Source organism: Theropithecus gelada, chromosome 12 (assembly GCF_003255815.1).
Source record: "Theropithecus gelada isolate Dixy chromosome 12, Tgel_1.0, whole genome shotgun sequence".
NCBI classification, from domain to species: Eukaryota; Metazoa; Chordata; class Mammalia; order Primates; family Cercopithecidae; genus Theropithecus; species Theropithecus gelada.
In genome coordinates, this window is record NC_037680.1 from 73,731,481 (window position 1) to 73,745,817 (window position 14,337).

At 44.5% G+C, this 14,337-nt stretch overlaps 1 protein-coding gene across 1 annotated transcript in view; it reads right to left on the reverse strand.

The window, feature by feature from the left end:
* ANKRD44 (ankyrin repeat domain 44) overlaps positions 1-12,977 on the reverse strand; it is a 319,327-nt gene extending 306,350 nt beyond the window's left edge. The window contains exon 1 of the mRNA XM_025404975.1: positions 12,730-12,977. Coding sequence (XP_025260760.1) covers positions 12,730-12,756 — 27 coding nt within the window. The 5' untranslated portion in view covers positions 12,757-12,977. The remainder of the gene's footprint in view (positions 1-12,729) is intronic.
* Between the last annotated feature and the right edge of the window lie 1,360 nt (positions 12,978-14,337).

Sequence of the window (14,337 nt, forward strand, 5' to 3'; positions counted from 1 at the left end):
TGCCTGAAGCAATGGCGAAACCACTCAAGGCAACAACAAACACCCACTTCCTGCTGAGGTAAGAAGAGAGGCATGGTAGCCAGGCCCATTAGAATTGGCACCTTGTAACTGTTTGCTGCGTTTAAAAACTACACAGTATAATTAAAAACATCCTTTAAAACTCAGTGTAAGAAAGTGATTTTTGGCAACTCTAATATCTCAATTCCCTTCCAAATATCTTACACCGGACAAGCCAAATCCAGGTCTTCCTAAAAGCACACAAGATGGGATTCTAAGACCAATGCTCAAATATCTGAATCAAGCTGTGGAGCCACTTAAACTAAGTAATAGACGTGTGGACCACACAACTAGCTCAGAAGCATATTTCCTTGGGCAGCAAAAACAGAAAAATCATGTGCTTTTATGGACAAACAGAAAGGATTCTAAGAACTTTACTGAAGGCATTCTAGCAAGTAAGAGTGGAGGCCTTCCGTGGGGCACAAAGGTGGCAGGAAGAAGTGAAAAGAAAAATAGTTTCTAAAAAGAATGTATCACTTAAATAGGTGCCCTAAGAAAATGCTAAAGTAGGTCAAGCATGCTGGCTTATGCCTGTAATCTCAGCACTTTGCAAAGCCGGGCAGATCACTTGATTCCAGGAGTTCGAGACCAGCCTGGGCAACGTGGTGAAACCCCATCTCTACTAAAAATACAAAAATTAGCCAGGTGTAGTGGCATGCACCTGTAGTCCCAGCTACTCAGGAGGCTGAGGGGGAGACTCAACTGAGCCCCGGAAGTCGAGGCTGCAGTGAGCTATGATCACACCACTATACTCTAGCATGGGTGACAGAGTGAGATCTGTTTCAAAAAAAAGAGAGAGAGAGAGAGAAAATGCTAGAGTTTCATAGTTTCTAGTTTTGTAAGAGGACTCTCTTTTTAAACATAACCACAATATCATATTCACACTTTAAATTATCAAATATCCAGTCAGTATTCAAATTTCCCCAATTATCTCAAAGAAGTGTGCTTTTTTAAGTTTGTTTAAATCAGAATCCAAATCTATTCACTGCAATTAGTCTGAATGTATCTTAATTGCCTTTTAATTTATGGATTTATATTTTCTCTCCAACTTTTTTTTTTCCTCTTATAATTGATTTTTCAAAGAAATGAGGTCTTTTTTTTTTTTTTCTGTAGGCTTCCCATAGTCTGGATTTTGTAATTTCTTATTTAAAAAATATGTATAAGATTAAAAACAAGTCATCTCTAGTTCCATCAATCCCACTCCTGGGTATCTACCCACAGGAAAAGAAGTCATAAGAAAAAGATACTTGCACACGCATGTTTACAGCAGCACAATTCACAATTGCAAAAATACAGAACCAGCCCAAATGCCCATCAATCAATGAGTGGATAAAGAAAATGTGGTAGATACATACCAGGGAATACTACTCAGCTGTAAAAAGGAATGAAATAATGGCATTTGTAGCAACCTGAATGGAATTGGAGACTATTATTGTAAGTGAAATAACTCAGAAATGGAAAAACAAACATCATATGTTCTCACTCATTAGTAGGAGCTAAGCTATTAGGACAGAAAGGCATAAGAATGATACAATGGGCTTTGGGGAATCGGGGAAATGGTGAGAAAGGAGTGAGGGATAAAAGACTACACATTGGGTACAGTTCTTTAGTGATGATGGGTGCACCAAAATCTCAGAAATCACATCAAAGAACTTATTCATGTAACCAAACATCACCTGTTCCCCAAAAACCTAAGGAAATAATTTTTTAAGAAGGAAAAAAAAAAGGCATCTTTAAACCTACTACATTATTCGATCAATGGCCTACATCACCAAACCATCTAGGTCCTTTCAATGAAGTCCTTGCTACTCCAAAATACATGTTTGTTCACAAAATACTGCCATGGTACCTCATGCAACATTCTGTTCAAGCCAGGGGTATTATGGACACAGAAGCGCCCATAAGGCAACACCTTACTTTAATGCTTCAATACTTTTTGGAACAAAGTAAATACAAATTAATTTGAAAAGGTCATGTGCAACAAATGGAAACAATGAGTTTTGCTTAGGCACAAATTCATCCATTCAAGTTTTCCAGCAGAGGGCATGTAGTACCTCTCAAAGAACTCAACTGAGAAAAATGTGTTAATATGCAAACACCTCTCCTATCCAGTTTGCAAACTGGATATTTCCTTACCTCCTCTTCCTACCTAACATGAACCCTATGACTCAGTAAATTTAGTCACCAGGTTACCTGAGAGGTACACAACACATCACTCACCTAGGTTCCACCCACATCTGCTGCCTGGATCATTCCTTTCCTTAAGTACCACTTAGACTCCCTCCAGCTCCCTTCTTAATGACTCTGCCCATCTCTGACTCCTGAAGTCCCTAATCAATGCCCTCTAAGCATAGTCTAAACCTGCACTATACCTGGATTGATAACTGTTTAATATGCCACATGAATTCAATAAACGTTAAAGAGGGCCTTTCATGTGCAAGGCATTCAATATCATCTAACTAGACTGCGAGCTCCATGGGGAAAATGGCCTCTTGTGATACTGCACCTATTTCAAGAATCCTAATGTGTGATGGCTAAGAATGTGCACTTTGGGGTTGCCCAGATGTGACTCCCAGAGTCATGCGACCCTCAAAAAAATTACTCGACCTGTCAGTTTTCATTTTTCTTCCTTTTTTTTTTGACAGAGTTTCACTCTTGTCGCCCAGGCTGGAATGCAATGGCAAAATCTTGGCTCACTGCAATCTCCGCCTCCCAGGTTCAAGCGATTCTCCTGCCTCAGCCTCCCAAGTAGCTGGGATTACAAGCGCCTGCCACCATGCCTGACTAATTTTTGTATTTTTAGTAGAGATGGGGTTTTACCATCTCTAGCCATCTCTCTGGCCAGGCTGGTCTCTAACTCCTGACCTCAGGTGATCCACCTTCCTCAGCCTCCCAAAGGATTACAGGCATGAGCCACCGTGCCAGCCTCATTTTCCTCATCTTTAAAATGAAATGATAGCCATCCTCTCATAAAAATATTAGGATTAAATCATGTAAAGTATGATTCTTGTCTCCTTGTTCCCAATTCTTTCTGTCTGGTTTCTATTTTATTGTGCCTGTTCTTACCTGTCTTTCCCTTTTGTGGAGAAGGGGAGAGCAGAGAGCCCCAGCAGAGCTATGCTGTATCATTGCTATGTAGATGGAGCTCATTAAACACTCCTTGATCACTTGAATACATAAGAGATCCACTCCCACAACATTTAGGGTCAATATTTCCTGTCCCCTAGTGTCACCTTGATACTTCCCCTGAAAAGAAATGGAACTGAGAATTACGTACAATGCTAACCATCCTTACAACCAAAAGCACAGTTTAAAAAGAGGGAAAATATAACCAGAAAATAGGACAATATATGATCTTTTATCTTTTCATAGGGCAGAAAATTTTCTCTTAATTTTGTTTGAATGGAAGTTTGACATCCCAGCGTAAAATGAAAGCTGTTTATAGAAGTGTTTCTCTTTTGTTTGTTTGAGCACTTTATGAGTAAAAACATTTGAACATGTACATCTACAGACACATATACATATTTATATTCATTCACTTAACAAATATTTATTGAGCATTTACGATGCGCCTTACCCTGTTCTAAGTGCTGAAGATACAGCAGTGAATGAACCAAACTAACAAAATAATCTTTGTCCTGTTGTCTATATCTTAACCACACGTAAGTTTGGGGTTTTTAAATGGGGGGAGTAAAATATATGATATGAGGGATTTGCACGGTGGAGGAAAATAAAGAAAGGCAGACAAGAAATGTGGAGTAGGCATTTTAAACAGTGTGGTCAGAAAGGGACTCACTGAGAAGGTAACATCTGAGGAAAGACCTGAAAGAGGTAAAGGCGAGCCATGCAGATATCTAGGGAGGAGCTGCACAGGGAGCAGGAACAGCAAGGGTCCCCAGGCAGGAGCGCAGCTGGCATGTTCACTAAACAGGAGGAGGCCAGTGGGGCTGGAGCCAAGGAGCCAGGAAGAGATGGACAGCAGACAAGGCTGGACAGGTGAGTGGAGGAGCTCAGTGCAGAAGTCACTCTAATGACCTCAGCTTTCACCTGGGTGAAACTGGAAGTTTTTGAGCAGGAGTGACAAGTTCTGAGTTCCATCACTCTGAGAGCTACATTGAGAGTAGAGTGTAGAGGCCAAGGTCAGATGGAGGAAGACCAGTCAGAGGCTGCTGTAATAACCCAAGTGGTGATTTGGCCAGGTGGCAGACACTGAAAAATACAGCCAAAAAGATGACATGGTACTAGCAAAGAAGATGTACTAAAACTACATAAAAATTAAAAGTTTAAAAGAATGATTTAAAAAAATACGAATTCTAATATTCTCTTTCCCAAACTCCAACTCAATAAAGCATTGTGTTCATCCTTGGGGTGTATGCCACACCTACTTTTGGAGGCCACTGTTTAACAATAATTGGTTGGTTGATTTGCCCCGGCTGACCTGAACGTCCGCCTTGCTTTCTGTCTTCTGACTTCTCTTACGCTCACTTTCCTTTTTCCTTATCTTGCCAGTCTTAGAAACCAAAACAAGTCTCCACAGAGACTAACCTTACAGAGGCTGGTGATTACATGTAGGAATTTTCTTCCTTTCTTGAGAAAGTCTATGGTCACCATGTCAACTGCACCCAACTCTGGGCCAACCCTTGAGAAATAAACTTGTTAGATGTACATGTTATTTGGGTTCAACAAAACAGGATTTTGCCTGGGAAGACCCAAGGTATTTGCTAAAGCAGCACCTCTGAAGAAGGCTAAGGTGGGCCTCAGCTCACAAGAGACAAGCGTGGGCTCTGTAAGGATTGCTCCCTTTAGCCTGTAAGAAGTTCAAGAGGATTCTTCAAGGACCACATTGAGAACAGCCCCAGGGGTTCTGTGTCCCCACAGCCAGGCTCCTGGAGATCCCAGAAGATAACCTTCTTGGGGAAAGGACTCCTCACCCTTAGACAAAAAGGATGTGTTTACCAAACCTGGGAAATTTTAAAGCTGCCACCAACACACTTGGGAGAAAATCAGAAGTTCATAAAAGGCAGATACTTTTTGAAATGAGATTCCACAAGGTGAGAAAAGACTGACATTGAAATATGTGAGGAGCTATCTTAGAATGTTAGAGCTTGGAAGAATTTAGAGAATTTTCTGCCTGTTCCCATTTTGACAAAGAAACGAAGGCCAGGATTTACCCCAAACCATACAACTGTTAAAAGAACCATGAGTAGAATCCACGTCTTCTGATTCCCAATCTGGTGTTATTTTTAAAACAAACGAAAGCAAAACAAAATTTTTAAAATAAAAAAAGCAAAACTTTTAGAGAGGTTAGAATTGTGATTAATTTCCATATCTAGGCTCGAACAGATGTTTCCACAAGTCTCTCTAATTTTACTAAGAGCTCTGAAAGTTCTCTCAGGGGAAAATGGTCTTCTGATATAAAAGATATCCTAGAAAGTTACGCTTGGATGCTTAAGACTCCCCGGGATGGGAGCAAGGGGACTCTAAGCAAACAAAAAGCAAGAAATGCAAACAATTATTGACTTAGTAATCCCTGAAACAGCCCAAAGGTGGACTATATATTTATTTGCTTAGCTCACTTTATAGAATACTAAATTTTAAGTTTTCAAAGGACGAGGCAAGTGAAAAGATCCTTAAAAATTATGAATATCATAATTACAAGCTGGATTCATGAATCATTAACTTCAACCTCTTAGGCTACCAACATATTTACAAACATAAACACTGATAAGGGCAAATACCTGCACTCCCAACCTCTGAAAGCAGCCAGAGCTAAATAATATGTTTTGTTAAAGGGTTAAAAAGGAGTAATCTATAAAGTGGGTAATCTTAGGCGCAGTGGCTCATGCCTGTAATCCCAGCACTTTGGGAGGCCAAGGCGGGCAGATCACATGAGACCAGGAGTCTGAGACCAGCCTGGCCAACATGGTGAAACCCCATCACTACTAAAAATACAAAAATTAGTCGGGCATAGTGGCGCACGCCTATAATCCCAGCTACATGGGAGTCTGAGGCACAAGAATTGCTTGAACCCTGGGAGACGGTCGGTGGGGGTTGCAATGAGCCCAGACTGCACCACTACACTCCAGTCTGGGCAACAGAGCGAGACTCTGTCTCAAAAAAAATAAAAATATAGAACAAATAAAATGGGTAATCTTAGATTATCTATGAATTGAAATAGGGTGGAGAATAGGAATTAGTCCTAAGTCATTGATATTGGTTAAAATCCTTCTCTGGAACCTGAAGCTGTTTGACTTTGTTACCTGGAAAGCCTTATTAGAGCTCATCTGCAAATACACCCTTCATAGCCACATTTGTAAGAAAGACTATAACACAAACCATGTGAAGAGCGTCGGTCTCCATTACAGGCACCAAGTCACAGAAGGGAGAGGGCAGAGCTGAGGCACCATAAAGGCCTCCAGTCCAACCACTTCATTTTACAAAGAGAAACCTGAAGCCTACAGAGGTTAACATGTCTTCCCAAGAGTTGGCTAATATACAACATATGTCACTTCTCCCTTCCCGTATACCCATAGCAAACACTGGTAATCAATCACACTTTCTCAGATCCTTGACTGCCAAGAGTCAGAATGTTTCTGTCAGATTACACCTGTAACCCCTGGGCAGCTCAGAACTGAGGTGTGAGATAGAAGGTGTTTCCCAACTCTGCACAAAGTCATAAAACAATCTTTGTAATACCCGCACCACTGTAGACTCAAAAGAGAGTGAGTAGTCTGCTAGTCAAACTAGTTTACTGTCACTGTCAAGCCTGTGGTGAGCAAACACGAAATCTATGTGTATATATGATGACCACATATCTAGGCTTACCCAGGACAGTCCTGGCTCACATCTGTTTGTGGCTTCATGTTGAGTAGTATCACCTATGATTCTCAAAAGGATAAAAATGATATAGTCATTCTAGTTCTAAGCAGTTCCTAATCATTCACAAACATTTATAAATGTTGTTTGTTTCACACATGATGCATCAGAAAAAAAAAAAAAAAAAACACTTAACCAATCACCAGTTTTATCATACAAAGGGGCTTTCAAATAATACTAAACCCAACTAGTTTTCAAGAGGGACTCAGGGACCACTGTCCAAGCCCATCTTTTTTATATATTGAGCTTCAATATGAAATTTCTTTGGGGGAAAAAAAGGAGTGTCACAGCTTAAACAAGTTTGGAAACCACAGAATTATCAGATCTCTGTAGCTCTGCCTGTTTTTACATTATTTCATGTTATACTTTAGCCTATAAAAATTCACATTATCTTGTAGAAATACAAATCTTTTTAAAGAATCTTTCATTCCTGTTTCTGGTACAATTTGTGCCTTTTTATTTTATATTTACTCTCTGTTTAAAGCAAAAGAGGAAGTAAAAAGTTGAAATCTTAAAAAAAAGAAAGAAAGAAAAGAAAAAGAAAAAAGCTGGTTCCATCAATCCAGAGCTAGAGCTTATGTGCTAGTGCTGGCTAAAGAGCCAATCATATATCTAAGAGAAGAATACGTTTATTTGGAAAAGTCACTGGTGTAGAGAACACAGATATCAGTTATGTGCACAAGTAATGATATTATCACATGGAAAGTTTAAAAAATTTACCTGACTACCCAGACAGAAGACTAGAAGGAGACATCCCAAAATGTCAAGAATAGTTATCTCTGAGTATAGAGGCTTCAGATGGTTTTAAAAATTTTTGGTTTTGCTCCTCTAGTTTTCTGATTTTCCTATAATGACTGCGGTTCATTTGTTTTATATATATACATACATATATGAAAAAAGTCACTGAACTACCAACACATCATTCACCGGGGTGGAGAGGTGGAGAGGCTAATGGGAAAAGCCAGATATAAGCCAGGCAGGGGCAGAGGCCTCAAAGCAGCTCCTTACTCTGTACAGAAATGGGTCTAGCCCAAGAGGCAGAAGGAGTTCAGGGAACGCTGCTCATCCAATGGCTTCTCTCTAAACAAGAGCAGGCACCCATTAATCCTACGGCTGCACTGCCCTTTCAACTATGAAAAGTATAGCCTTGTGGTCAGAGCTCCACCTGTGCAATCAGACTGCCAGGATAGGACAACGTGCTAGATCACTTATTGGGTGTGTGACCCTAAACAGGTCAATTAGCCTCTCCATTCCTGTTTTCTCATCCATAAAATAGGAATCACGCCACCACCTACCTCCTAGTGTGGCTATGAGGATTAAGACATGACTCACTGCAAAGGCCCAGTATACAATAAGAGCACAATAAATGTATGACATGATTAGGTCTCTGCCATGAAACACCAGCTTCAAGTGCACTCTCAAAACCATGTGATTGGGTCCCGAAACAACCAGAAAAGGCTCTAAATAAAGCCTTTCTTTTCCCTTCTTCTCTGCTGACGACAGGACTACAGCATGGTGTCTGCTTTAAGACCAGTGCTCTAGGGAGTGATGGAAGAACAAGGGCAGCCCAATAAAATGTGTAACACGTCCCAAGGCCCCGCACTATGGGCTAGAAATCCTGCTCCCAAAGTTACACAGGATTTCTAGTCTCTTGCCACTGCCACCGCTGCCAGGCACTGCCTTTGGCAAGAAGGTAGGTGACTCAAGTGTGAACTAGGACTTGGCAAGGGAACACCAAAACAGAAGGCCTCCAAGCAGGAAGCTCCAAAAGGGCCACCTGCTGAAACAGTTTGTCTACAGGCAGCCTCCGAGATGAAAGTAGTGCTATCATTAACAAATGCAGGTAAGAATAGTGGACATTTTAAACATGCAACAGAACTTACCATCCTAGCTTCGTAACTCTGAAAATAAATTTTGGGTAGAGACCCAGGCTGAAGATACGACCATACACTTAAAATGACTACAGGGACTTTAACTATATGACATAAAGAACAACCTAAAAAAGTCAATATCAAATCATTTTCAAAAAGACTTCATGGCAATCTTTGAGTCAAAATGCCTTAGATCTTCATGTAATAAAATTTTCTTTCCCAAACTTAAAATTATCTCACTTTACCAAAAATATAAAACTCCTAATGTCCACATACAAGGAAATAATTACATTATTATATTAATGACATATTTGAGTGTGTTCTATGTTACATAGGGTAACCAGTTCCTCCCAGTTTGCCTGGAATTTTCCCAGTTTTAGCCCCATATGCTGGGACACCAATCTGCACAAACCAGGATGGTTAGTGCCCCCTAAGACTGCAAGAAAAATGATGTGTGTCCGCTGAAGAAGAAAACAGAAGGAACACAGTTACAAAAGTTACAAATGCAGAAGTGCTAAATGCCAAGTTCATTTGTTTGTAGTGATAGCTCCAGTTCCTTTTTTACAGTGAAAAAAAAAAAAAAAAAAAGACTAAAAATCACACTGGTCTCTCCCTTTTTCTTTTTACTCTTCTAAAAAAAAAAAAAAAAGAGTTGGGAAGAAACATTTTCCTTCTCTTGTAAGATTGAGAGGTCACTGCAGGACTGACTGCTGAAATAGTGTCTGCTTCACCTAGCAAGCTCCTACACCCAGCTTTAGCTGGACAGAAAATGTCATCATCTGTCTCCCCTGACTTTGGCCACATTTAAAGACAAATCCACACAATTTGTGTTTCAGGTTATCGACAGCAAGAGTGTGTCCTCAAACAAAAAATCCAAGAGGCCTAGCAAAAAATCAAGATTCACTTCACAAATAGGGTATTTAACAGATGAGGTGCTGGGCACAGTGGCTCACACCTGTAATCCCAGCACTTTGGGAGGCTGAGGCAGGTGGATTGTTTGAACCCAAGAGTCTGAGACTATCCTGGGCAACATGGTGAAGCCCTGTGTCTACAAGAAATACAAAAATTAGCCAGGTGTGGTGGCTCATGCACCCATAGTCCCAGCTGCTGGGGAGGCGGAGGTGGGAGGATCGTTTGAGCCTGGCAGGCCAAGGCTGCAGTGAGCCATGATGATACTATTGAGTCAGAGTGAGACCCTGACTCAAAAAAAAAAAAAAAAAAAAAAAAAATTGGGGAGGGAGAAATTAAGAAGTGGTTGTTTTACTAGAAGCTGAATGGAGAGCAAGGCACTCCTGCACAAACTCTAAGGCAGGGATTCCAAGCAGGCAGCTCCCTACCCACAATGATGGAGCAAAACTCTTCTAGTAGTGGTCTAAGCAAATGGTTTTAAAAGTTAATCTGTGAGGTTAAGAACTGACTTCTAAGAATTGAGTCTCAAACAGAAAAGGTAAGACTATATAAGGCAAGAAAGACCACACACTTACTTCCTGGACCTAAAGCTACACAGAAACCATCGTTGCTCACCACCAACTCCACCCAGGCCACTTCCCCACCCCATCTCTTTCTGACTTTGCCCCAAGATAGACTGGCCATTTTCAGAAGTTCTTGAATCTTAAAATGCCTTAGGTTCTTTTTATGTATCTGGAGATACAACCAAATAAAGGTTGTGAGACTCTTCCTTTCTCTCCATACTCATACTGGTTTATTGCGGGAAGAAAGGAAATATACTTGGAAACATTTTTTTTTGAGGCAGAGTCTCACTCTGTCGCCCAGGCTGGAGTGCAGTGGCACCATCTCGGCTCATTGCAAGCTCCACCTCCCGAGTTCATGCCATTCTCCTGCCTCAGCCTCCCGAGTAGCTGGAACTACAGGCATCCGCCACCACGCCCGGCTAATTTTTTGTATTTTTAGTAGAGATGGGGTTTCACCGTGTTAGCCAGCATGGTCTCCATCTCCTGACCTCGTGATCCGCCAGCCTTGGCCTCCCAAAGTGCTGGGATTACAGGCGTGAGCCACCGCGCTCGGCTGGAAACATTTTAGAAGGCAACATCTTTGAAATTCCTGCTCTGATAAGCCCTGAAGAATAACTTCCTTTCTTTCTAAGACCAAGTCACTAGGGTTGATCTTGATCTGGAAGAGATGTGTTCTTGTAACGCTTTCAACACATCCAGTGAGATGATGGAGCTTTCCTATGCCAACTCTAGCATAAAGTACAAGCGCCTGGAAGGCAGGAGACAGGAGCTAGTCCCAGTCCTGCAGGCCTGTAGCTGGCACTCTTTGAGGAAGACTTGCTTCACTTCTCCAGATCTGTTTTGTCATTTAGAGAATGAAGGGTTTGGGCTAGATCATCCTTAGAGTCCTTACAACTCTAAACTTCCATGTGATGTTCTTTCTTATACGTGATAACAACAATACCTATCAGAACCATTCTTTGTACTTTGAAGATCTAGGGATTAACAGACAAGTACAGCAACGTGTACTAGCAAAGATGACAGGCCCAAGACACGCTAAAACTATAAGATTTAAAATAAGCAAATGTCTAACAGTCGGCAAAGTATGTGACCAAAAGGTGAAGGAAATCCTGATATCAACTTACACTTTTAAATGCTCTGGAACCAGTGAGAACAAATACATTCATCACAAGTACCAGCTGCTCTTCCTACTAAATTTAACAATAACGTGAACTTTAACTCAGTGATTTCCCCATCACCAACCCCGCCAAACACCTGTAAATATTTAGGGGAAACAAGCTAAAAAAAAAAAAAATGGAATCTACAAGGCGGGAGAACAAATCATTGCAAATCATTGTGGTGACGGACTGCATTTCAGCTGCAAGATGTTCTGACTGGGTACTAACTGGAGAACGCAAGGCAGCAGATGCAACCCATGGATAAGTCTGAGGTATTTAATACCAAGGGCTGGCACGTCTGACCCTGTGGTCAAAGTCAAGATTGCCTCTCTACCTACCAGGACCCCAAAACAAAGTTCCTTTCACTATCGATGAATAAACGGGGGTGGGGGTGGGGGTGGCAAGCCGTTTCCTTTTTTCGTGAAAAGAGCTGCAAAGAGTTTTGTCATGCAACTTGGTTTGGTAACTGTTAGTGGCAATGTAAGAGCAACAGAGTCCGCGAAGGTGGCTGTTACCATTCCACAGACCTGCGGCAAGGACTGTCAATCCGATTCAGCAAATAACCCCACCTCTCCAAGCCAGGACTCCAGAGCTGCCCTGTGTGGTATCTCAGCAAGGAAAGCCAACAAAGCTGGTGGACACAGGCAGACCGTAGCCCACCGCCTGTGAGTGGAGACTCCCAGCCGACTTGACCTCCTCCTCGGAGGGACCGGCCCGATCTGAAAGGGCGGTCTCCAAGGGTCCCCATCCCGCACCACGCACACAGCCTGGGGCAACTAAAGAGGAAGTCGGGATGTCACATCCAACGGATAAAGACAGCCCCGCCACACAAGAGCCGCATTCTGGGCAGGACTCCTGCTAAGCTTGGGAAGGGGTCCCAGTCTGCGATCCTTTCTCCCTCTACGTGCAGCGTCCTCCTCCCGGGGGCGCCGGCCGGTGGCGCCCACTCAACGCGGCGCGGTGGGAGTCCCGGGAGCACCCCGAGCCCCGGCCCCCTCCCTGGCTCCGCCGGGCCCGCGGCCGCCGCACTCGCGCACCCCGCGACCCAGCTGCCCGGCGCCCGCGGGCCCTGCCCCAGACTCGGGCACGCAGTTCCGACGGCCCAGGGCGGGGACGGCGCCGCCGAGGGGAGCTGCCGCCGCGGGCTCTCGGAGGCACCGGCGGCCGCGCACACTCCTCCCCTTCGCCGTGAGTAAACAGCTCGCGGGCGCGCTCCAACCGCGCCCCCATCCCCCCGCCGGGCTCCGCGCCGCCCTGCGCCCGCGCGTCCCGCCCGCCGGCGCCGCCGCCCCCTACCTGGTCGGTGAGTTTGAGCACTGCCATTCTTCCGCTCCTTCGCGCGCACACACATGCAGGTCCCCGGCCCGCAGATGTCACGCCGGGAGCCGGGGAAGCGGAAGGAATTGCCAGGGGAAGGGAAAAAAATCTGGCTCCCGAATTTGACAGCCCTCCCCCTGCTCCTCCTCCGCCGCCACCTCCTCCCGCCGAGAGGCTGACACTGGCTAGTGGGGTTTGCAGCCGAGCCCGCCCGCCTTTCCACAGGAAGTACCGGCTGCTGCCAGCCGGGCCGCCACTGACATCACCGCGCGCTGGCTTGCTCGCCGCCCGCCGCCTGGGCCGACGCTGCCTCCTGCCGCCCGCAGCCGCGCCGCGCAGCCCGGCCCCCGGCGCTGCCCCCGCGCCCGCACCGGGACGCCGCCTGCCTTCCGCACCTGCACGCGGCGCCCCGCCCGGCCGGCCCCGGACCCCTGGTGGATCGCGGGCCTCCCTGATGGGTCTGACACACACGGGTGGGGAAGCCCGCGGGGACACACCCCGAGGGGGCAGGAAAGGCTGTCACTCACACCCCGTCCACTTTAACCGGGGAGACGGGGTCACGCCCCCTTCCCCTAACCCAGAATCAGATGGTGGCAGCGCCCCGACGATCCCACCTCGCCAGGGACTGCAATTCCGATGCTCTCTTTGTTTAATGCCAGGAGGCAGTGGATTCTTTAGAGGGTGTTTCTCAAACATTTATGGGTGGAGGGAACCGAAACTCTGACCCTTCCACCTTGTTCTCCAGCCATCTTCCAGCTAAACACACACACACACACACACGTGCACACACACATACTATTGTTAAATTCGAACACCCTGGGTTTGGTTTTGCTGGTGGGGGTGGAGTGGAGTTCCTGGAGAAGCAAAGCCGTCCTAAATCATCAAGTTGATGGGGCTTTTGGGTGTTCCCACCAGTCCTTACTGATTTCTACAAAACCCCAAGTTACCAAGCTCTTCAGTAAATAGATGACAGCTGTCAAACACCATGGGCTGCAGACACAACGGTCATATTCGTAAGCATAGTAACTGTTGATAGTTCTGGAATTTGGAGCAAACACTTATTCATTGAACAGCTATGTACTGAGTCCCTACCTTGTTAGGCACTGGCTAGGCACGGGAATAAACAGCATAAATAAGATAACCTGCTCTCAGAAGATGCCAATATAAACCACATAGTCTCTGCTAATGAATGTAATTACAAACTGAGATAAGGGATCTCAAGGGAAAACATGCTTCTGAAGTGAACCCACAACAAAGGAATCAGACCAGACTGGTGGGTTGAGGGCAGGCTTCCCTGAGAAAGTGACAGGAGTTGAGATCTGGAGGAGGCAGAATGAAGTAAGCAAGTGGAGAGGAAGTGCTCCCAGGCAGCCCCGTGTGCCCCTGGCAGGCCATAGAGCAAACCTGTAGGGCAGCATTGAACAGCTTTGAAGAGCAAACTAGAGCTACAGAATTCTTTGGTCAAGACCAAACATCTACCTCTCCTGTATATTCACAAACCAAATGTCCAGTCTTCCTCCCTACTCTTAGAACCTCCCCCAAAGGTTGCACGTGAGACAGGAGAGAAAGGAGCATTAATATCCTCTC